Below are 25,593 nucleotides of genomic sequence, written 5' to 3'. Positions count from 1 at the left end.
GATGTAGCCATATTGTCTTGACATGACAAACTGATGTTTTCCAGGCCTTGAAGTGTTTTGCTACATTTGAATTGTACTTTGGCATTTTATTGGAGCTAAAAGAAGTGAGAAAACAGCCAAATATATATCAAATAAAGAATCAATCACGACACAGTATCATACATGTGGGGGATGTGTGTGACTCTCCAAAGCAAAAGTTGCCACAAATGGTACTACCAATTCTTTTGCACTCCTCTTTCTGCATTTATGATAGGACAACAGTATTCCCCAGATAGACAGTTTTATTACCTGGATAGATGCTGCTTGAGAGATTAATGGTTTGAAGGTAGTTATGGCAGCGTTCTTTATGTTCTTCCAAAGAGCTGCGCTGCTTGTAACTGCGACCACAGTATCCACACTTATGGGGTTTGCCAACTGGAGAAAACACAATTCATTATGAGACTCAGATGAGGCATTCAACAGCATATTAACAATCTTAAGGACAAGAGATAAAAAGCCCACCCCAAAATTAAAGCCATGCTGTGGTGAAGGAAGATTTTGTCAATTTAAAAGTCTAAGTGAAAAATAACTAATGGAAAACTGATTGTAAATCTTTAAATAACAGGCCAGTTCTATGGGTGCTGCAAACTGATTTTAGGTGATTCAGATCAGATAAAGACTGTGACATTAAATCTTTAAAAACAGCATCTACACAGGTTAGGAACTGAGACACCTTCAAAGGGCTGGGAACAATTTCTGCAGTGTCCAGTTGCACAGAGACTGAGAGTGGATGAACTGGTGGTGTAGGTAGGGACTTGCTTGGCTGGATGTCAGTTCCGGTGTCAACAGAACCAACTCAATTCTTTTAAGACAATCTTAGATTTTGTGTGTTTTCTGCTTCTGGAAATTCAAGATAAATGGCATGTCAATTTATTTTCTCTATTACACCATCCAGCTCTAGCTAGTTCTAGGAAATTTTCACCAACAATACTTTTCTGTGTACTTCTGGACTTGAATTTTTTGTCTTAATATGGTAAGACTGTCCTCTATATGTGATTTCACAATTTTAGATAGTTACACCATTTAATATATGAGTTTTATTTACAGATTCTTAGGAGAAAATCAGTTTCAGACATCCAACTTGATTTATAATGTATTGGTCTCATTTTGCCAATTGCAGGAATTAATAATTATCTATAATTTAGGCATTGTCTCTTTAACTGTGGAATCCTCGGGGTTTATCAAGAGTGTCTAGGGGAGATTTCATATATATATATATATATATATACATGAAAACTATATTTCAAAATGTGCATCCATGAAAATCAATAAAAATAAGAGAGAGAGAGAGAGAGAAAAAAAGCTATTTAAAATATGTGCCTTCCTCAATCAGGCTGGGAAAAACGCGACAAACAGAAATTATTTTGGAAATCTGGGATCAACTCTAAGGATATTATCATTCAATACATGTGCTAGAGAAGAATTTTCCTGATTTTTTTGGAGCACAAAAATATCATTTTGAGAGCTCCCCTTCTGCCACCCAGAACCCAAAATCAACTTTTACAAGTTATGTTACCAGTGTCAATTCCAGCAATGTGTATTGGAGATCTCCCATCCAAATAGCAATTTGCATTTGCAGTTTAGCTTGGGAAACTAGATGAGATGGCACTCTGCTTTTAAAGGCACTTTAAATGTGCTAAATTGGTTTTACTTCACGGAAGGGTATGTGACTGTACTTCTGTCAAACAATGAGAGGTTCATGGTAATGGGAAAGTGCAGCTATTTAAAAATATTTATTCACATCTTCATATTACTGTTGAGACAGGCACTGAAAAACTCCATGAGCATCCTCTTTTGTGAAAGATTATTATCTTTCTTTCTCCCAGAATCTGCCATGACCCCACTCTCTCTTTCAAAGTACTTGTAATAACAATGTGCAACAAATAACTCCTGCTAAATGCTGTAGGCAGTATTCACTCCTCAGGCTAAAGAAGAATACAAGATTGCTTTTCAACTTTATATTATCTCTAACCCTAAAACATTCATCAACTCAAGTCATGTTTGTACTTCCATGAAATGGATTACTCACATGGGGCTCGTAAGATGAAACTCTAATACAGAAACTTTGAATCAGCCAAGAAGTATGGGAAAAAACTCAGTTCTTCTGGTGAAGGGTCATGAGTGTGACATGTGTTTAGTCATTTCTTTGCTGCTAACACACTGTGACCAGCTCACAGCTTGGTTAATCCCAAGATGGGGCTACTCAGGGTGAGAAGAGCTCTCAGGATTGGTGGCCACCCCCATCTCCTTGGTGATAAGCAGCCCTGGTTATTCCCAAACCTTCATTTACCTGAGTGAGTCCTCAGGTGTCCTGTGAGAGCATCCCTGCGGCGGCAAGCATAGTTACATAGGTGACACTTGAAGGGCTTTTCACCTGAGTGCAGCTTAATGTGGCGCAGGAGGTTACCCTTCTGGGTAAAGGAGGCTCCACACTGATTGCACTGGAAAGGCCGTTCTCCTAGGGAAAGAAGGAGAAAATATGTGAGAACAAAAAAATCTTATGCAGTAACAAGAGAAAAGATTTCAGGGAGAAAGTTGTTTTCTCACTGCTGCTCTGTGACTTCCACCGGCTGCAGGTTTGATATAACATGAGGCTTTCAGACTAAACCTGCCAGTTTCTTAATGCTTCACTGGCTGGGTCAATTTGATCTGAAAATCTAATTTTTTTTTCCTAAATCAGAATGGCACATCACAATGCAAATTCAAACTCATTTAAATAAAGTGACTGCAACATTTTGTGTTGAAGAGCCACTCTTCCTGATCAGCAGTTTTGGAATAAACCAATATCCAATTTTGCATGTTGTGGCATTTGGTGGGGTTTTTAATGTGGCTTTTTTCAAAGGGTCTTTAAAATATGCCACTGAAGCAGCAAAATAAAAAGGAAACTCATTAAAAATGCATTTCAGGATCACAAGTTCATTTCAGCGTTACATTCTTATATTTAAATGAAAGGCACTTCATTATAACAGTTATAATAACTTCTTTTCATTTACATTTTCCCTGTATTTTCCCTTTCAATTTCTTCTCCATTACCTGTCTGTCCCTAAGCAGCCAAATCAGGAAAGAGACAGAGAAAAGAGAGAAAGCTAGAAAGTAAAATCACAGAAGTTAAGACAGTGCAAAGGAAGCCCTGTACTTCCATGCCTAAGTCCCAGCTCTTCTATTGGTAAGGTATGAACAGAGGAGCTGCACAAACAGGCTCTGATGGTTTACACTTTGGACAGAAAAAGTTGAAGAGACACAGCCTTGATTTGTCTAAACTGGTGTTTGTTACCAAGGAAGTGAATCAAAGCCTTTGCAAAAATTAATATGGCTGTTGTTTGCTTTTTAGTGTTGTTTAAAATAAATGTATTTTATTAATTTGGAGTTTTCTGGTTTTTTCTTTTATTTTTTTTTTAATTTAAGATGGATGAGACCTTTTCTGAAACCAATGGGAAATAAAATATGTTTCCAGTTGTACCAGAGAAGAATAACAGAAAAATTATACGTAAGAGCATTCTATCAGCAAGAACTGCTTCTGCATACCTGTTTCTTTACAGCCCTCAACTCAGTCAAACCAGCCTGTAAAAAACATTTGCTGAATTTTGTTTCTCTTAGGCATCAGTTCAATCTGTTGTAGTAATTATACTGCATCAACATTAGAAACAGTCCAAAGATGACCTGTTCTTAGTTATAATTTTTTGTGCAACAATAATATTATATTTAAGATTTCAGTGCTGAGGTTAAAATACTAAAAGAAAGAAAACAAAACCAATTTCTTCCTTCTCTCTCAAACATCATGTATCATTTTGCATCCTAGGATACATGTGCATATATGTACAGCATGATCATTTTTGACTTCTGGGTAATGCACCAGAACAGCTGAAGATCAATCAGACAGCAGCACTGTCCCAACCCAAAGACATGAAAACTGCCATCAGGGCTGGCAGCTTTAGCATTCAGCAAACAGCCAAATGAATCCCGGCTGTGGCAGGACATTTTCATTGGTCAGTTTCAAGCACAGCAGCATAGTGCCTGTCAAGTCAAATGAGCTCACTTTCTTTGCCCATCAAGAGACTGTTCATCTAAACTATACCCACACCTGGTTCAGCTGGGCTGGCATGCAAAAATGCCAACACAAGCCTTACAGGACTTTGAAAAGTACTTCATAAGCCATGCATGGTATGATTAGGGAGAAAAGAGGTGTCTCTCTACTTAACTCCTTAATCTTTGGGGCAGTTACTCAGTGCAGAAAGTGTTTTTCAGAAATGGACTGAAACAGTAAATGGAAGAAGTCAGCTCATCAAGGGGGACACATTCAGAAGAAATAGTTAATTCTTAATAAGCAGCTTTCACAGCATTCATTTCTGTTATTTTTACTCAGAGGACCGTAAGAACACAAAACAAGAATCATAAAAGTACTCCAGGAATTAAATGTAAAGCAAAGTAAGAATGCAATGTATCTCTAGCCTCCCAGTCACATGGTGAAGATTTGCACTAGGTAGAAAAGATGGATGAAGCATTTCAAATTAGACTACTGCACACCAAATACTTCTACAGAACTTAGAGTGGGATCAGATGTAAGGAAGTCTGAATTTATGTTGCTGTAGAAGGAGAACAACATTGTCACCAAAAGATCCTGAAGCTACATATAGCTTGGCTGGCCCTTAGCTGTCCATGATGCAACTACTGGGGTGTAGAATGCCTCCTTTATTGAGCTCAGCAAAACTCCCAGACCTGCCAGGATGCTGACAGCCACTGATGGAAGGTTACTGGATGTGGTGGCACCTCCAAAAATGAGGATGGAACAGGATGGAAATAAAAAATACATAATGACTCTTTTTATAAATAGTCTAAACAGTGTATTATTTTCTCCAGGTCTGAACAGTACATACCTGTCCTGGGCATCTAGCCATGACCAAATATAAGCCCAGGAACAAAAACTGCAATGGGACCCTGAATTCCATCAACTATTGTCATCACTGCAGTGATTTGCAAGCCTTAGTAGGAGCTTGGGCCTTGGACCACTTATTGAGTGAAGAATACTTATAATCTTAAGTAAAATATTTCTAATTTCTTAAACAATGACAAGATCACCTAACACTCAGAGACCTCTGACATGCAGAGCTCTCTTTCTAAATAAATTTGAAACATTCAGAACCAAGTAACAAGATACAAGATGTGAGTTATTAACTGGTGTCTAAATTTAGTGTACATATAAGGAGGCAATATATACATCTATGCACACACATACACAGATATGCATGTATACGCAGATAAATGCACAGTGAGCAAGAGATCCCTGAATATACCCTGAGGTTTCAGCATCAGGGAGCAGGAATTTCTGTCTCCTTTGAAGATCTCCTTTATCTTAAACACCAAACAAGACAGTGGCATGCTGGAGAAAATGAATGTGCTGAAAGGGAAGGAGAGTGAGAAGAGTTGGGCATCTGTGAGCTGGGATTTGCTCTGCAGATATAAGCAACAAGTAAGGTGCTAGGAAGCAGTCAGTGCTGTACAGCTGCCTGCAGATAAGAGAGGGCAGAAATGTCAGGTGCTGCTCCACATATCTGCACTTGGCAGGTGTGTTCATTAAAAACAATTATGTCTTTTATCAGGTCAGGCAGTCATTTTATTTTGGCACTTTAGTGTGCTAGAGTTTTGTTCACTTATCAAATATTTATTTAAGAAAACCTCACTGCATATGCAGGTTTTACATGAATTAGCAACAAAGTAATTCATTTGTGAGGCTTATTCCTTCACCAGGCATGTATTGAAATGGGCTTCAGCATAGTCAGTTAAATGTCTGCAATAGTATATCCCATTTCGACTTTAATTTTCACAGCACAGCTGAAAGGAAAAGCAGTCACCACTGTTTCCCCATGACACCCGTTTAATTTAAACTACCAGCTCTGAACTCCCACTCCTTTGCCAGCCCCTGAAAAACCATCTGAGCTCATTCAAAGAGGCTACTCAGGAGAGGAGCTGAGGATGAGGCAGGAGGGAAAGCAAAGGCATTCTTTCCATGGAAAGACCCAGGGACAAAACTTCACACCCTTTAGTTTTATTGAGTGTAAAAGAAGAGGGTTGTCCTGAGCAAAGTGCCTCTTGTGGGGTGCTTCCACTGCAGGCTTTAACTATATTCCCTTATTAAAAAGAAGGTCTAGCTGGCAAGGGAAGAGCTCTGCAAAGAGTGAAGAAATCTTCAAGTGACAATCTTTGTGTGGTAGCACCCCAAGCACCCTTGGCAGGCAAAGGGTCCTTCTGCCAGGCAAGAAGTTTGGGGAGCTGAAGGTCTGTGAGGGGGAAATGACCAATGAGGAGGCCCCTGGGGATATTGTCACAGGGACCAGGCAGTCCAGCTCATGCTCAGAGACAGCGGGCTGGGTACCAAGGAGCTCATGAGAAACAAAGGCAGCTGTGCCTACCACCTCCCTAAAGCCAGGTGTGTTCTCACACAGGCCATTTAGCCCTGGTGCAAACACTGCCATGGACCCTTAGGGACCTGAGGACCTGAAACAGCTCCTCTGATCCAGCAACAGTGGTTTCGGTGTTTTTTTTTTTTTTTTTTTCTTTTTTTTTTTTTTTGTTTTGTTTTTTGTTTTGTTTTGTTTTAAGAAAAGAGCAGTCTGCTTTAACAAGCACAAAAACTTCTACCTCTAAGTGCATTTCAACTTGCAACATATTATTTCAACCACTACAGCTTCCTCTTTAGCCTATGGGTCTGTTTGAAAGGCCTCATGTACAATTTATTTTACATGCTCATTTTATCAATTTTTAAAGGACCATATAGAAAAGGAAAAGGAAAAGGAAAAGGAAAAGGAAAAGGAAAAGGAAAAGGAAAGGAAAGGAAAGAGAAAAAAAAGAAAATAAAAGGACTTTGTTAGATCTAGGAAGTAGGCTACAGCCTCTCTTCTGAGTACTAGTTGTGGCTTTTCCAATAATTATCTGCTCTTCCCTGACAGAGGGATTTATCACAGAGAATTGAAGAGTATTTTGAAGCAGGCAATGTAACAGCGTTGCTTCTGAGCGTGGCTAACCCATGTTACACTAACAGATTGCATGCTTCTAATAGCTTGAACAGACACAGTTACTGTGACAGACAGTAACACTGAGGGCAATGGAACACACTGCAGGGATTTTCAGGAATCCTGTCCATTTTAACTCTGAAAGAACTTTGTTAATCTCGCTACTTAGTAATTCTGGGAAAATTATTTAAGCAAGACTATGAGGATATGGAGGAAGAAAATATCTATGTTTTTATTGCCACAACCATTTCAGTCAAATGTAACTATAAGATAGATCAAATCTTACCTTAAAAATATTTTAAAATTCCCTCTCAGTGGAATATTCATGTAAAAATGCCAAATCCCAATTTTATTTTCAAAGCAACTTCTGTGAAATAACAGTACAGTTCAGTTCATCTCTTTCAGCTATGAATGACATTAAAGTTTAGACTGGAAGCCTAATTTTTAGACATCTTAAATCAGGCAACGTGAGACTCACTCCTTACTTTTAAATTTGTTTCAGCCTCTACATTTTTGGCCCTCTTTAAGACTAATAAGAATTCAAAAATTGAGAAAAGAATATTCACAGCACTGTATAATGAAAAGCCGTCCCTATAGAACACAAAATCTTTACATGTCTCTTTTAGCATCCCAGTGGAAACACTTTAGTGCACATTTGACTTGTGACAATACTTGTTTTTACTTCATGAAACACCAGACATGAAATGTAAGTATTTTTTGACTAAGTCTGTCAATACAGTTCTCTTATACATATTTTTCCAATCACTTTCGTAATTACTGACCCATAATAAGCTTTGCTGTTTTGTTGGAAACATTACAACTGCATTAATTTCAGAGTTAGCTACAAATGAGTTTTTCTTCAGCAGTTCTTAGAAATTAAACAAGACTTCTCTGCTTCTTTTTTAAGTTTGATTTTTCAATTTTTTGGTAGGCTTGTTTGTTTGTTTGTTTGTTTGTTTTGTTTCAAATAAAAAAATAAAAAAAAAAACCCCAAAATTTTTAGCCCAATAGATGGACTTCCATGAAGAAGTGTCAATTCCTGTGCAGGCCAAAAGGATGTACCGCAATGAGTTCCAAAGGCTCACCAATGCTGCATTACCTTAGAAGAGGCAACATATGCATGATACAGAATATAAGTCTTAGTTACTAATATGTGGCCAGTACTTGTCAACTAGAGGAAAAACTATGGCAGGCCTTACCAGTGTGGCTTCGTTTGTGAACCATGAGCACATTGGGACCGATGCAAATGATCCCACAGATATCACATTTTAGCTTTCCGTTAGGAAGTCGAATGCCTCCAACTCCTGACAAAGCCTTGCTGCCTGGGCCATTGTGTGAGCCATTCATTTTCTCTCCTGTGGCATCAAGCATTCGTAAATCCTCTGCACATTCTTCCCCATTCATTTCACAGGCACGCCCATTCTCTTCATCACTCTGAGTCTCTATTTTAATATTACCAGCTGAAAGAAACAATACAGGATGCCACTCAGTTTGGTTACAGAGCAAATAATGTGGCAAAGCAACAATCACATGAAAGGAGTTAACTTCTAAACAGCAGGTACATTACCACTAAATAATAAATGCTGTGAGCTTGACTATAATTCTATGGGCAATGTGATGAGTTTGTAACACGTGGAACAATGAACAGTGAATATCAGTTAAACAAATAGAAGGCATCCAGGGAGCTAGGAACCAAAAGATATTACAAGTCTGTTTGTAGGTTGCCTTGAGATTTTTGCATTTATAGCTTTCATTCTGATAATCAGGCTAATTGGAATGAACATTAAAATTAATCTACTTCATAGGGATTTGTCCAGAACAATTGTGAAAATAAGTAACTCAATGGACACAAAAGAACGGAAAATGCAACATTCTCCACTTGGCAGGAAGATTCCAAGGGTTGTACTGAGTCCAAATTTTTGGCTTGTAGTTCTATAGAGTAAGCAACAACAATGGGAAAGCAGAGTACAAACACTGATAAAGAAAGCAGGATAGGGAAGGATGGAAGAAAGAATTTAAGGAAATTATAGGGCTGATAGTTGTGTTTCTAAGAGAGCAGATTAGGATTGCTGAGTAATTGGAGACTATTGCTAGAATCAGAAGTTATGATTAAAAAACAGTCAAACTGGGAAAACTGTTGGGCTGGGAAAACTATTATTACTTTATTGGATAAATCCTTTACATTGTAATCCCATAGGTGACAATTGCTTGCAGCCAGAATAAGAATTTAGGTAAATTTGTGATCGCCACACCAGATGTGATAACATAGAGGCTCATAAATTTGATGTGATATGAACACAGCAAACTTCAGCATTAAGTAAAAGGGCTAAGATTCAGACAACTTCATGCCAGTATTCATTCCTCTTCTCTCCACAGGATTGTATGATGCTTTTTGTAGAAAAAAAAATTTTTGCTGTTATTTCCCTTGTTTCTAATCTGGTGATTTTGGTGAAAAAATACTTCATTAGGCTGAAAAATATCATTTCATTGCCCAAAATCTTACTTTCCATACAGTAAAAACCCCTCTACCTTCATCCCACCCTACCCCCAAAAAACAAAACAAAACAAAAAAAAAGTTTACTTCCATAGGTAGCTAAGAATATGAGGAATCTGTTTCACCCAATAAAGTTGTGGAGCAACAGTTTTATGGCAACCTCATTCAAAGTGATGGTGTAGCAATGTGATAACAAAAAGCTACAGGCAATAATTACCTTGAGATTGAAAGACCTTGATACTCCTTTGAAATGGAGGCGATAGACAAGCTCTTCTCTGATACATCCTGCAACCCCACAGGTGTTCCAGAAGGACTGCACGGATGTAACTGACAAGAGTATCTGACTCAAAATCCTACTGGGAAACAGAAGCCTAAAGGTGTTCACATTTATGAATATTTCTTGACTGGACACCTTTTAAAAAGTCTACCAATCTAGGTATTTTACTGTTCTTTCAAGTGTTGCATTTTAATAGAAATCATATGAAAAACAGAATAAGTGCATATCATAAATAGCAGTTTTCCTTTAAAATGTATGTTCTAAAAAGGAGAATAATTTAGTGATATACCAAAAAAATCAGTGACCAAACAATGACTTAAAAAGATGGTATGACTGGTTAAACAGAACTGATTCTGCAAATTTAATGGGCTACAACCTCATACTATTGTTTTCACCATGGCAAATAGAAGCAATATTAATATTTGGCTTGAGTATGTAGCAGAATTTCCCACAATTTACATATAATTTTTTTTCCTTTCACCTTTAAGAATAATAAATATATATTTTTACTAAAAAATTATAGACTCTTTGCCTGCCAGGGATTTGAAGAAGGTGGCTTTTGAAGCAGATTTTCTGTTGAGTTAAAACAAAATATGCATCAACAAAACAAAAACATCAAGCTACTTAAGTGCATGCAGACAAACATACATTACTCAGAAATGAAATGGCACAAACGAAAAATCATAAAAGTAGGAACTAGATGGAAATGCTCTGTAGTGAACTGAGTTTCAGTATACTTACTGGAAAAAGATTTGGGAATTATTGCATGAAAGTCCCTAAAGCCTTCCGCCTCGTATGCAGCTGCAATAAAGAAGGCAAACAGGATGCTGGTTTGTCGTACTGCTAGCAGTAAATGTAAAAGAAGATGGCACTATTGCTATAAGACAAATACCAAGGAGAAAGACAAAACTTATCATCACAGAAGCAACATAAGCATTTTAGGATGAAGGAGGAACAGGAGAAGGACAGCTGGCAGGGGAATCCTGACTTGTCTAGAACAATTCCCATTTGTGAAAATGCCCTTTTCTTCCAAAGCAGCCAACATGTTTTATCATGTTTTCTAGAAGTATAATGTGCTCTTGGGTATTCCCCTTGCTTGTGCAGTAATTCCTGCTGAAGTCAGGAGGAACTCTTGCTAACTCTTGTCTCAAAAGGGTCAATGCAGGCCCTGACAGTTCAGCTTCCTCAGAAATTATTTTTTGCCAATATGCCCTTTTTCTGTGACATAAATCTCTTGCATATTCTTGTTCCTAGTCTCTGCAGTTATTAAAAGTGAAATTGTGTTGTTTTATTCTTACGCCTGCTGGTCTTATGCAATGGAAGAAGAGAGAGTTCAGGTTTACATATATAGGTATTTTTTGTTGTGTATATTGGCATGTTTTTGGTTTGTATTTCTAAGGCTTCTCCTCACAATGTATTTACAAAGAACAATTGTACAAATATATTATCTCCTGCATATTATGAGTAGCCACATACAAATTACCATGCCATTGGGCATGCTGATACAGGTAATGCTGGAGTTCATTATTTGACATAAGCAATGACAGGGATATTGATCAAGCCAATATTCACTAAAGCTCTCCACAGCTATGTCCTGGACTGCTGCAGCTGTACTGCTCAATGAATATCCCCGTGCAGGCTAGGCTGACTGCCCAGGATGTGCATCCTTTTGGCAGTGCAGCTCATGGCAGGGCTTCAGTTCATATGCAGGGTTCACTTTGCCAATGTGAGCTGGTGGACACTGAGGGCACCTGACTCAACCTGGGTCCTCACAGAAATTTTATAGGTCTAATTAACAAAAAAAATCTCACCCTGTTCAAACTTAGTACTTCTTGCAAATCTGTCTGCAATACGAGAACTAGTGAAAAGAGCCCCACTGATGCAGGAGACATGACAGGAGAGAGATATCACTCCAGCAGAAAAGCTAAGGACTTTTATGAAATCTGAATAATAGGGAATGCAGGGTATACTTTCCTATTTTTTTTTTTCAATCTGCACTTATACTGGAAATAAAAACCATCAGTGTTTTCTACTTTTGTGAGAGTAATTATTGCCCCTCCCTTGATATAGTGGAGAAATCATTTATGGAGCAACAACAATGTGAAAAATACTTGTAAACTGTATTTTTCATGTGGACTAATTATGAATGTACTCAGACTTTTTATGGCTTTCTGAAAGTGTTACCCGATACAGTTTTCTGTAGAAAATAACTTCTGTGCACATCCATAGCTATGAACACACATATGCATTCATTAACTAGCATTAAAATAACTCATGGTAACAATTTCTCATTGGCTCTTCTAACACTATTAATGGTGTATCATTAATTAATTTACTTCTATTTGATTGGAGAGGATCTTAAAAAGCTCTGTGTTTAATTCCCTTTGTACACATTATCACCATTCAGGGGTGTTTAATACAGACACTTTTTTCTCCAGAAGTGGTGTGTAGTTCTTTAATGTCACTGAACTGATAGTTTTCCCCCACTCCTTTTTTACCTATCCAAAGTGTGTAAAAATTACCCAAAAGCAGGGAACTGGCTGGGTCCCTTGTGGTCTCTTATGTTTCCTGGAAATTTCACTTGGGATTTCTGAAGAGCATTTGAAATTAGTGTTGAAGCATTTGTTCAGTATCCTATGGTTAAAGGTGATTTACACAAGTCTTAGAAAAAAAAAAAAAAAAGATATGTCAAAGGGGAGAGAGGTGATGATATAATTTATCACTGAAGAGCAGCATTCCTGGCTCCATGTCAGACTTGGGCTGGGGCAGTCATGAAAGCAGGATGGTATGAGAGCAGACAGCATCCTGCTTCCCTGGAAAGAGCTGAGCAACATGGAGAGGGAAGGGAGGCATTTTGCAATGAGTGAGTTGATAGTAAGCAGAAAGGAGAAACCAAACAGACCTCCTGGGAAACTGGATGTAGAGGGTGGCTTTCGCAGGACAGAGAAATAGGCAGCTGGAAAAAAGATGCATGGGAACAATTAGTAATTTGTTTACAATTCACTGCCAATTTACCTTATTTTTTAGCTATGAGAGTCTCTCCCAGCTGTAAAATGCTTTCAGTTTTGTGAAACTTTGGCAATAGCACAGGTCTAAGTACCTGGGCCATAATTCCATTTGGAAGGGGACATTCACCTCCCAAGTCATAGTTTTCTCCAGTGGGATTTTTAAAGAAATAAAAAAGCATAAGATCTGGCTACCAAAGGTATTTAAAGAGCAGCAGACAAAGACAAGTCATACTGAAGCTTCTGAGGCATTTAAACAATACAGTTCTTTTATTTTTAATGGGATTTGACCTTTTACCCCAGTAAGTACTAAATTGTATCTTGTGGCATATACCTGCCTTTAAGAACTTATCCTTTAGATTTTGAAAATAATCCTGATAGTTTGGTTTTTTGTCATGAAATATCTTGTTTGCACTTTGTAGCCAAGAGCAGCGAGAGATTTCTTTTCAAGTGTCTGCAAATAGTTTGGGTGCCTGTAATTTTTTGTTTTCATGGTTCACTTTTTATTCCAAGACAAGTCAGAAGTATTTTGTTGATATTAGTTGATGCTTACATGGTAGCTTTAAAATCCAAGAGTTCTCATGAAGACACCATAACTATTCAACCAGCAATCTTACCTGACTGATTTGAACCTCATCACTGTAACAGTGAGGAAAAAAAAAAAACTTTAGATGATAGAAAATGTTGCTAAAAAGGCAGAATAAGGTGAAGAAACCCCAGTTATCAGGCCAAAATAAATCACCTCTGCATGCCAACCTGTGTCAATAAATGCAGACAGGATCTCTTCTTGTTTACATAAGTACTCAGAAAACAATATTGTCAGCAATCCCACCTGTTTCTGATAAAACACATAATGGCTATTCTGTTCTTTAACAGCATATGAAAATTTTAGCACTTGGTTTTGTGCACTGAAATCCTTCCCCCTTTCCTTTTTATATCATGGTCATTTACTGTGGTATCAGCTCTGTTGTCACCCTACAAGAGCACTGCAGGTGGAAGATGCCATTCTCAGAAATAAAAGTTATCTTTTTACAGAATATTTAAGGAGTCATTATTCACCATCTAGACTTGACAACAAACAACGATGACCAATTCTTTAACTTAGATTATGTTTCCATTAATAGTATCTTTCCCTTATGAGCTCTGAAGCAACAAGAAGAATTGTGTGGATATGAAAAATGACAACGAAAGGTCTGGGCAGAGGAACCATAATGCAATGCCTTGAGCTCTTCTTCAGTATATTTCAGATGACACAACAGAACAGAGATAAGACTGATCAAACTGTTTATTTAGCTACAGAAAAAGCAGATGCACTCAAGTGCTCTTAAAAACTACTCTTCTGCTCCCTCCTTTCTACATATTGCACTGCATTGGCAGTGCTAATCAAGTGTTTGTGGTGTGTCTCTGTGTAAAATGCTGAAAGTTAGAGGGCATTTTCAAAGGGAAACAAAAATAACAGAAGGAAGAGCAGTAGCAGGAACTGCTGGGACACACCTGCAGGTAGAGAGGCTGGTGCTGATGGATAAGGAGATCCTCACTGCAGGGTCCATGCTGCTTCCTTTGACTCCAAGTGCCAATCAGCCCTTGGCAGACAATTTCTTCCCTACTCTAATTCTGGCTTTCAATCAAATGGATATTATTCCAGAAACACAGGCGTCCACAGATAAGCTATCTCCCATGGGACAACTGGTGAGAGGAGCTCCACCCATGACATCACCCATGACTGCTACTTCTCTCTGCTGCTGTCTGGGGGAGGTGCCCACCCCATGAACCAGCACCAGCGCCTGTCAACATGCACAGCCTTTCCTCAGCAAAAGGAGCAGGGAACTGTGCTTCACTGCAAGGCACATCAACATGTTTTTCTAGGGCTGCAATGAAATCAAACTGTACAGAATCAAGCAAGTGAACAAGACAACCAACAAAGTACATCCTCTCTAGGTACAAAAAGTGACTTTTGCTCCACTGTGCATTCTCGCAGTAGCATCCTGTTAGTTACTTACAAATTTTCTAAAGGACCAGTAAAGATGCATTGGTTAAAAGTAGATTCAATAAATACCCTCAAATATACACTTGAAGATACATGCCTTTTATATATCTTTCTAAGTTTGTGTTTCAGTAGGAAATGATCTGTAACCAAACCAAGGGGCTGGTCTAGTTCATATTTCTTGTCTTTGTTGTGACACTTCCTGGTACAATTTGTACTGGATTTAAGTTGTTTTTCCAAAGGACAGTTAACTACCTAGCTGCTTGATGTTCATCATCTGAACTACAAGTGAAACTGAATTTTAAAGGCAAGAGAAAGAGCACTGTCAGGAAATGCTATACCAAACCTGTTTCTCAAGTTCTACATGTATGTGTGATCCATGCTTCCTACATTGGAACTTCTCTGCATCTTTTACTGGCTGCATGATGGAGAAGCTAAGGGAACTGCTGGAGGTTTGCTGGTAACAGACTTTATTGACACTTCTCTGCTTTGAGAAGTAAGCTGGGAACACTTTCAAACTCGAGAGAAAGATTTGCTGACAAATGATAGTAAGAACAGCATTTTTCCTCCTCAAATTTTTTGTCTCTTCTCCTTTCACCAGATTTTTTTAAATATGGGCATTAAAGGATGAGTGAGTAGTAAAAGGGCTCTTAGCAGGAAATTTTTAAAAAGCAAAGTAACCTTAAGTAACAACGCACAACAGTGAGGTAAAAACACTACCATACTTAAAAACATTCTCAGCTCACCTGTGTTCATGAACACACATGTTTATGTGCTGAGACTGGAATCTCCAAAACTGCATTCTCCAAAAAGACTGCAGACATAATCATTGTGGCTTATGCTCTTCCCCACACAGCAACAGTTATCCAAGAAAAGCACAGCCTCAGATATATGATATCCTAACATTTATAAGGCACTTCCCTTCTCTAATCCTTCCACAAAGCATGCTTTAGTGAAAGTCACGGGTGTTAACCCATCCTCAGCTAATGCAACAAAACTCTAGCTAAAGGCAGTCACATGTCGCAGCTGGGAGAACATGAAAGGACGATGCACCTGCAAAGATTAGTGGAGAAGACAAATGACTATATTGAGATACAACAGGCAGACCAGAAGCTCCACAAGACGGAAGAGATAGCCAGGATCATCCATGAAGCCATGCTGTCAATGGCTAGAAGTTGTCCTTATCTGGAATTACTGTGGGCATCCCTTAACAAGGTAAAGGGCTTAAAAAGTGCAGCAATACAATTAAAACCAGACAAGGTGATCAATAACATATAAATAATGTGAACTGTAGTTAGAGGCAAGTTTTAAACTTGCTCGACCAAGAGAAAAGTATGTGAAATCTGAACACGCACAGTGGGTATTGATCACGTACCAGATGAAGGCAACAGTCACTGACCTGAAGAACAAAACTATCACTTGGGAGCAATGAAGTGCCTTGGTTCTGTGGTTTAGGGAAAGGCAGGGAGATGAACTATTTTGTATATTCCTTTAGAGAACCTAAATTTGCCTTGCCCTGAATGCAAAGTCAGCCTTTCTTTGCAAACCCTCCCCTTTTCATGTACCAGCTCAGTGAGCTGCTTGCATATCCTTATTTTTGTGCCTGGAGTGGCACAGAGCTACCCTTTCTCAGGGTCAGGCCCTTGCAAGTCCATCTATATTAACAAGTTCATGCATGTTAACAATGTGCTGTGCCTTCACTACCAGTGAACAGACACAGGGACTTTTCCAGGGAACATTCAGCTACCATGATGATGCCTTGAGCAACATTTTACACCAATGTACATAGTTCCCCATAGCTGTCAAAGGGTCAGTAGATCTAAATTTAGACCAAGCAGCTGTGTTTAGGTTTGGGGAGGTGCCTTTGGGTGTCGTGCCAAAGCTGTGCACTATCAATGCCCTCTTTTGAGAAGAGGTCAGAGGATGAAGTGGAGAGGAACCCAGATATTTCAGCACTTGGGAGGGAATACATGATGAAAATTTTATTATCTTGCCTACTTTAAAAACAAATTGCTGAGCAGAGTCTTCTGTGGCCCCCTCATATGACACAATGGAAAAAACCCCAGGGATATTGAAAGATTATTTTAGACTAAAGCAAATAAAATACAGTCATCACTTTATGAGTGATAAAGAAGATATTCTCTCCGAGGACTGTGTGAAGAAGTTGATGCTGAATTACAAAGCCTTAGGTCTGAATTACAAAGGTTTAGGTCTTTTAACCCTGAGAGCTCAGTTATTTTTCCAGATGCTATTGAAGATTCTTCTTTTTGAGTTTTAGAAATATTATGAGAAAATTTTTCAATCCAAACTGCTATTTACTTGATTAGAATGTACTTAACATTCCAGAAAAAGGAAATCCTAATCTATATCTTCTGCGGAAGAGGCAAATTTTTTTCTACAGAAACCCCAAAGAAATTCTCTGAATATGGACATACCTGATAGCTCCTGAGGGGAAAAATGTAGGACAATATCAATTTTTTCCCACTGTGTATCAAAGACAATGCTTTGCTACAGGGACCTTATTCCCTCTCTAGCAATCAGTCCTTTATATTGAAATGGCAAGAAACCGCAAATGATGCTGGCAAACTCACAAGCACTCAGAGATCAGGCTTATTCTGAAAGTCTACAAAGTCAGTTTAGTACACATTTTTAAGAGTTCTTGTCTTTCCTCACTTCTATATAATTTTCCATGCTTACAGTTTTCTTGCTTCTACTTAAGGAGAAACAAGCACATCTTCCCTTTCTTGAACAGAATCCATCCTTAACCACACTGTTGCTATGATAAATCATCCCTGGCATTGGATGTCTCTTCTGTGAGGCATACAACAATTGCAAAGTCAAATACTGTGTTCTTAGGTCTCTGAGTGCAGTGTTAAGAGAAAAACCTAGATTCCACTAGCTCTCCACAAAAGATGAAAGAGATAATATTTTAAAAAGATGAGTTTCTCAGAAAGATGTGGAGAAAAATATGTTAGAAGTTAAGACTAAATAATTTTATATATAAAAGATATTACGGCATCCTACCTGAATTTACTAACTCTGATCTGCAATCACACTTCATCTGTGATTTGAAACTACTGAATTTAGGAGTCCCTATTCATGTCCTGAAGTGGATCTCCAAAATCAGAAAGTAACTATGCTGCAGAGTTGAAGTTTAGCTGAGTTTCTGGTGCAGGTATCACCATTCCTCTAGAAGAGAGAGGCAATCCAGGTGCAGCTTCCTCAAACTCTGAACAATTCTTCAGCAATATCTAAGGCTGGTGAGTATAAAAGGTGTTTTACAATTATTTTACCTCTATTGAATCAGTAATAGGACATTTGAAATTCACTGGAAACAGTCAAGATCACCACCTTCTGACAGTCACAATCACCATGCTGGGTATTTTACATCAAAATGCAAACATTTTCTTAACTTGTATAGAACAATGAATCATCCAAGCCAACACCTTGCTGGCAGAGCTTCAAGGGACAACACTTTCAAAATAATAGTTTTTAAATGGAATATTTCCCAGTAGCTCATCACTCAACTAAAATGTGACAAGGAGCCCAAAACTGATCAGTATGAACATCAGAAACTTATATATGCAGGTGACAGAAATTATCCCATCAAAACCTTTATTTCTGGATGAGGTATAGAACAGAATAATCCAATAAGGTCTAACTAGTGTTCCAATACTCTTCCACTCATTTCAACAGGCCTACCAATTCCTTTAACTCTTGTCCATCAGCAAAAGATTTTTACAAAAGCAACTAATGTTTTGTGGCACTCCAACTTCAGATACTAATTAAATTAGATTATCAGAAAACAGACCACCCTGGAAAATGCTGATCCACTAAGAAATTAGACCACTGCCTCATGCTTTGTATCTGAATCTTGGGCATCCAGTCATCCCAGTAGCCTGCCTGTGCAAGCAGCATTTGTTACTTCCTTGCAAACTCTGTTTGGTATAATTTATAGATTGATCAGTGGTTAATAAAAAGGAGCTGTATTGGCATTTCAAATCCCAGAAATGGTTCAGCTATTACTTTCTATTCTACAGCAGAGGGAGACTGAAATCCTTGGTCTGCTGCGGCACCACACAGACTGGAAGCAACTGAGTTGCAGTGGAGAGCAATTTTGAAATATTAAAATTATCGGAGAACTTAAATCTCTTTGCTTTTTGTGATATTCAGATTTTTAAGACAACCTGAGCTTCCCATGGTGGGGTGCAGGGGGGATGGAGAAAAAGCCATGCTGATAATGCTGTGAAACTTGAGTCCAATTGTAGCCATAGCTGAGAAGCTGTTACAGCTTCCCCCTTGTCCCCTTGGCTTAACAGGAAACCTTTACCTACTGTTCCTCTAACTCCTTCTGCAAAGAGCAGTCTGGACATATTTCTTCCCTACCCGCAGTTGTTTATCTCCTTAGCATCTGTCATGGTCTAGAAGTTTGTATCAACTCCTACACCAGTTGCTATGATGCAATTTTAATTCACTCAAGTTGAAAGGTTTCTAGAGAGGCGGGGAGGGGAGGGGAGGGGAGGGGAGGGGAGGGGAGGGGAGGGGAGGGGAGGGGAGGGGAGGGGAGGGGAGGGGAGGGGAGGGGAGGAGAGGAGAGGAGAGGAGAGGAGAGGAGAGGAGAGGAGAGGAGAGGAGAGGAGAGGAGAGGAGAGGAGAGGAGAGGAGAGGAGAGGAGAGGAGAGGAGAGGAGAGGAGAGGAGAGGAGAGGAGAGGAGAGGAGAGGAGAGGAGAGGAGAGGAGAGGAGAGGAGAGGAGAGGAGAGGAGAGGAGAGGAGAGGAGAGGAGAGGAGAGGAGAGGAGAGGAGAGGAGAGGAGAGGAGAGGAGAGGAGAGGAGAGGAGAGGAGAGGAGAGGAGAGGAGAGGAGAGGAGAGGAGAGGAGAGGAGAGGAGAGGAGAGGAGAGGAGAGGAGAGGAGAGGAGAGGAGAGGAGAGGAGAGGAGAGGAGAGGAGAGGAGAGGAGAGGAGAGGAGAGGAGAGGAGCACCTCTAACTAATGGATGCCCTAGGAAGCAGCTGGAAAAAATCCTTGAGAGTGAGTTTTTCCAACTGCCTGATATCTCAAGAGAGCTACAGCATCTCATTTTCAGCCATGTTATCTTCCAAAGGTGTACTTCACATACAGACATGGGCCCTAAGAATAGTTTTTCTTTTGAGGATCTATTATTTGTTTGTCTGATGTTTTGAAAGGACAGTTTTAAGAACTGTGCCCAATACAGATCTAGATGTCTGCTCAGCTTTCATCTCTACAGGCAAGTTCAAAACCACATCACGGCTATATCTCAGAGCTCTGTTGTAGCAGTATTGTGGGAGGCCCCTACACTGGTACTGCCTGCATCTCTCCTTTGCATTCAAGGACACAGTGATGGTTCAGTTTGGGATAACCTTTAACTATGTGGAAAGCTATTATCTCAAATTACGAAGCTGAAAACTTTCTGACTTTTTGTCATTTCTCTTCCCTATTTATAAATCTCTCCTTTCCTTCACTCACCTACCCACTCCTGCCTCTCCACTCTGATCTGCTTCTTTACATTCCTGGAGGTGAAAAAAAAAGAGCTACAGTTGTGACACTGCAGTTTGTGTGTCACATTGTAACATTTCCACATCGTCCTCACTCTGTTATAAAAGTACTCTAAGAGGAAGAAGGGTAAATAATGAAATATAGGAAAGTAGGAAAAGAGGAAGCAGCCAAGAGATAGCAGCCCAACTGAAATGCTAAGAATTATGGAGAAGTGACATAAAGGGAAGCATAGACCAGGAATTATACTTAGTGGCTTAGCAATAAAAAAAAACAAAAAAAAAAAATTAAACAAAATAAAAACCAAAAAAACCACCCCAAAACACTAACAAAAATATAGAGAGATTTAGCCTTTTTTTGCCTCTCCAGTAATCTTCTAGATTACTATTCCTCTCTGACATTCACACACTCGACATGTATTCCCTTCCCCACCTACTTTAAGACAGTCACCAGTCACCAAAGAGTGGTTCTCTGTGTGCAGCTGACTCCTGCAAACCTGAACTAACCACCAGCCCTTTCCTTACCCTCATATCAAAGGCACAATTAGGCAATGGTCCTTTTTGCTGAAGGCAGCCATGGGGGACAGAGTGATGGAAGAATACAGAAGGAAATTGGCTAAAGCAGAGTAGGGATTGCCTAACTGGGCAATCCCGCCTGGCTGGCAGTGGATGGAGCAGACAACTAAGGAAGTCCTTCCACTGAGATCATGTGTCCCACTTGTTCAGAATGAAACTTGGCTGGAGCAGAAAGCGTTTGAGATTCACATGAAGGATTTTCTCTTCTTCATTTCCAGGCAAAATAGATACAAAACAGAACACAGACTTCTTTAAGAACAGAGTGGGAACAGCAGTTTCTTATACTCTTCCATTTCTTGAGGACTTTTCAGCAAGAATTTGTCTGATAAAGAGCTAAGTAGAATGTAAAAATGTGAAAAATGACCCTCTATAAATATCACAACACTAACAGTTATACATAATTTTTGAGTCAAACTCCAGTTTTTGTCTTATCTGGTGGCTAACTGAATTTTGTAGTTTCTCACAAAGATAGTGGTGAAATCCTGCATATAAATAAAGACAGGAGTGTTACACAAAGGTATACTGCATGAAAGCTACCTTATTAGAAGAACTGTCAAAACCATTTGGGGCTATTCCCCACAAAAGAGGCTGTCAGGAGGTGATAAGAAATGAGTTTTAGTAAGGTTTCACTTTCTTTGAAATACTCTTGAACAGAGAATATCAGCAGGTTCAGCTCTTCTTCCTACCATTTATCTGTAAATTAGAAAATAGCTTCTGGGCCACTTGAGCAGTGTTTATTTCTTGAGCTAAAGTTAATGTAATTTGGAACATGTGACACTTCCTACCTTCATAAAAAGGAGTTAGCACTATCCTCCAGTGCATGTCAATAGTTCATGAGATGGAATCACTGTTGGAGACCTGCCCTGCATGTCCCATCCTGCAACTGTGACTGGTCTCCCAGTTACCTATGGGTACAGCACCAGTAGCTCTGGTCTAGTGCATTGTTCTTGTAGGGCTGGCATTGACCAGCTGTGAAATATCCAGTACATTTATGTGAGAGGAGCTATGATCACTGTGAAGATTTTACCTAGCTTGTCATATCCTACCTACTATAGAGATGGGCTTCTGCTTATTTCAGATTTTAGGGGCATGACCTGCCTTCTTCTGGCTTCACTGGTCCTGGTCTGGTTTTCACTTCAGTTGAACCCCTCTTGATGTAGTTTAGCATTTCCAAGGATAAAATTCAGTCATGTAGCAATTCAAGAAAAATAATGTTTTGTTAATTCAAATGAGCATGGGAAGAGAGTACATAGATACGGATGTTCTCCATGGGAAATGGATGTAATTTTTCTATTTTACTTTGGATGAGAAATGTAAAGAAAAAGAGGCATAAATAGATCACTTTTCTGCCAATCCAGTCATAATGTTACTTACTGTTAAACCAGAACATTTGGAAACAGCTAAGCATTGGGCTGCACTGCAACCCTAGCCATAGGGAAAGGCACAAGCAGTTTGGTTAAGGAACAATACCACAAGGGGATTTTTATGCTGATGTAAACTTGGAAATACTTGATCCAGAACTATTCTCAGTTTCTCACTAATTATTAATAGTATTTATTCTCTAATATTTCTCATTCTCACACTCAGTGTCCTACTACTTCAGCCTACACAGAATTTGATAACAAACAAAATTTTACAGCCTGAAACTGGGGCAAGGCACTGGATGCAGACTGAGAAAATCTAGGTTTAATTCCTAGCTTAGCGACAGACTTCCTGTGTGGCCATGGGAAAGGCATTTAATCCATCATGTGCCCTTACTTCCCTATCTGCACATTTTTCAATTCGTTTTGAATGGGGATAAGACTTTTTTTTTTTTTTTTTTTTTTTTTTAATGGGGAACTCAAAAGCCATTTTGCTGCTTAGAGTGATTCCTATATTCAGGTACATGCCTTTCAAGTGTCCTAACTCATAAAGCTGCAATCTGGCCATGCACAGATCACCCTTCTGGTATGTGTTCCACATAAGAAAATTAGGGACCATGGAGCAGGCAGAAGTTGTAGCTCCAAAAAATTATATAACTTAGGTATTTTTGAAAATGCTACTCATAGACTATGACACAGCCTACAGAATTATACAAAGATAGAATTACTGTCTAGTCTAATAAACCTTGGTTCTACCCATAAAATACTGGATAGCAAATGCTTGGAGCCCTCAGCCAGCTCTTCCTTATCCAGGATTGTTCAGGGTGAATAAGTAAACGTTTTCTTCCTCAGACTGATGCAAAATCAGGGAAGAAATTTTATTTTTCCTCAGCTGACATTTTCCCATGCTATCACTCTGTTCCAGGAGAGATGTAAAAATCCCAAAGGAACCTACCTCTAGGAAAGAAAAAAGCATAAGCTGTTTAATAGCCAAAGCAGTTTTTAATTATCCTCCACACTGAAGCCAGCATGGCCAAATAATCAGTGGTCTGAGAAAGGAGAGAAGAGAGGAGCTCAGCCTGTACCTCTGGTGTGGGAAATGACCTAAAACTGAAAAGTGCTCAGCAGTTCAGCTGCATAGTGCTTCTCATACACATTCAATTACAAGGTGTGAAATCTCACTCCAAAACCAAATTGCTAGAGTATTTTTTCTTAAATGCAAAAGACCTTCAGAAACATAGCATAAAGAAAAGCCTGGACCAAAGTGTGGATTTGATATCCTGCAATTTGGGCTTATGTCCCTACTTAATCTTCAGCTGCCCAGCCTCCCAAGACCAGCCTCACTCACTTCTGTCACATCAGCACCAGGCAGAAATTTCACTCACTGTACTGGTACAACCCAGGATTTCTGCCTTTCCAAGTCAGACACAGAGCTTGGAATCAGCTCTCCCCTTTTTCCAGAAATCCAAGTGATACAGTAAATTTCTCCTCTGTACTAAGATCTAGACTAATTAGAAGTCAGGAAACTAATTATTTCCTGCTTAGCCAAGATATATAATATTTCATTGAAAATATTTATTTTATTCCCTCATGTAGGATGACCAAATCCTTCATTTATTTACTTTTACCTGCTTTATATTTTTCAATCCCAGTCTTCAAGCTGAAGAGATGTGGTTTAAAACAAAGTTGAATACTTTGAACCAAACCAATCCTACTGCACCCTGGAGAAGAACACACAGTTTTGCTGCATCTGTTAGAAAAACGACTTTGCTCTCTGGTTTCCAGGATATTGTATATGGTTTAGATTGCACATCACAATTGATTACAGTTCATTCCGCCCTACCTTACACTTACCTCTGCTAGGACTTGTAAAGCTTAATTAATCAATTATGTATATCTATATATAGCCTTAATTAGACTGTAAACTCTTTGGGGTATTCTGTTGGTGTTTGTGCAGTGTTTTGAGTAACAGAGGCTCTTTTCCAGGAGTCCTGTGCCACAACATAAAATAAGAATAAAAAAAAGTCCCAGCTAAACAATTGGAAAAAAATGGCAGTAGAAAAACCCCAAGCATAATTCACTCCCTTTTTCAGTCATACACCAACAGCAAGAGCTAAAATGGACAAAGAACACACAATCATATGCAACTAGAACAAAATCTGTGCTGTGAAAACTGGTGCCAGGCATTCAGAGGGTGATCAAAGCTTGATCTCCTGTAAGGGTTAATGATCTATTTAGACTATCATTGTTGGCATTTCCTGCTATCTCAGCATTTATGGAATATTTGAAAGTGTCTAGCATGCAAAGTTTCTGTTAAACTTCCTCTCTGATCCTAGTCGCGTGCCCTAGCCAGCATAAGTGCCTTTTACTTTGAAGAATCCTTTTAAAAGCATCTATTCAGTTTACGTTAAAGTGCTTTTCAAATATTCCAAAGGATAAGACATTGCATTGTGTTTTCACCAAATATGATAGATTCTCAGGGTAGAAACAAACAAATGTATGTCCCAGTGTGCTGTAACATATCAGGAAACCTTCTTTCCCATGAACTACCAAGTTGCAACTCCTTGTTGCTACCAAGCCAGAGCATCAGCAGTGCCCAACCTAGGATTCATAAAGCACCTAAATTTTATATTAACACCCAGAAAATGTGGTGGGACTAAGTAGGAGGCAAGTGGAAAAATGAAAAAATCTGTGACTAATGAATGATGATTTGTTCATTTAGAAGAGAGAAAAAGTCAGGTTTGAATCTGAAGTTACTTTTCCAATACAAAAAGACAAAATTTTAATGTCTGACTATTTCTGAGCACATAAGACACACAAATCCGAGTAATCCCAATATTCTACTTGAAGGATTTTGGACTCTTGGAAATTGTCAGTCATCAGGATTGTCACCTGCATTAGAGTGGTTCTAAGAGCTCTCTTTGCCACATGGATAAATGAAGTACAGCTCATCCATAGCTTCAAATTCCTTTACCTCCAATTCATCATGGAGTCCCAGGAAAGCTGATGTGAATCACAAGCTCACACCTTCAGGGTAAGGTGATTCTCAAGCATTTTAAGAAGAGAATGTTAAAAGTTTCATTTTCTATTGTCATCTGTTTTATCAAATGAATGTGCAGTGCCTGTGAGTAGGGTAGGATGGTGGCATGCTGCAGAAAACCTTCCCAGCAAGTCTGCTGAAACTAGCTTCTGCTGATGCAAATGTGCTATTTGCTGTGCTATTTTCTAGAGCTGCCCATGGCTATCTGATTAACTCCCATCCTATGCCTAAGCGTGAAAAACACAACCCGCAGCCCAGAATGTGAGGATCACTGTGTTCTCAGGAAGTAGGCAACTA

The 25,593-nt window shown here is 39.0% G+C and overlaps 1 protein-coding gene across 17 annotated transcripts in view; it reads right to left on the bottom strand.

Annotated features, from left to right (window-relative positions):
• The window catches only part of IKZF1 (IKAROS family zinc finger 1), a 69,956-nt gene that overhangs the window by 12,853 nt on the left and 31,510 nt on the right, over positions 1-25,593 (bottom strand). For 8 of the 17 annotated variants that reach the window (XM_085571720.1, XM_085571721.1, XM_031503981.3 and 5 more), the window contains exons 4-8: positions 12,720-12,773; positions 10,559-10,618; positions 8,246-8,506; positions 2,330-2,497; positions 289-414 (exon numbers count right to left, since the gene is read on the bottom strand). In XM_085571720.1, coding sequence (XP_085427846.1) covers positions 289-414; positions 2,330-2,497; positions 8,246-8,506; positions 10,559-10,618; positions 12,720-12,773 — 669 coding nt within the window. Of the gene's footprint in view, positions 1-288; positions 415-2,329; positions 2,498-8,245; positions 8,507-9,757; positions 9,911-10,558; positions 10,619-12,719; positions 12,774-25,593 lie in introns of those variants that run through there. The other 9 variants (XM_085571730.1, XM_085571724.1, XM_085571729.1 and 6 more) reach the window with 6 other exon arrangements.

The sequence above is a fragment of the Lonchura striata genome, chromosome 2 (assembly GCF_050655825.1).
Source record: "Lonchura striata isolate lonStrDom1 chromosome 2, ASM5065582v1, whole genome shotgun sequence".
Classification (NCBI taxonomy): domain Eukaryota; kingdom Metazoa; phylum Chordata; class Aves; order Passeriformes; family Estrildidae; genus Lonchura; species Lonchura striata.
The sequence above is the reverse complement of the archived record's forward strand: the minus strand, read 5'-3'. Positions and strand labels throughout refer to the sequence as shown.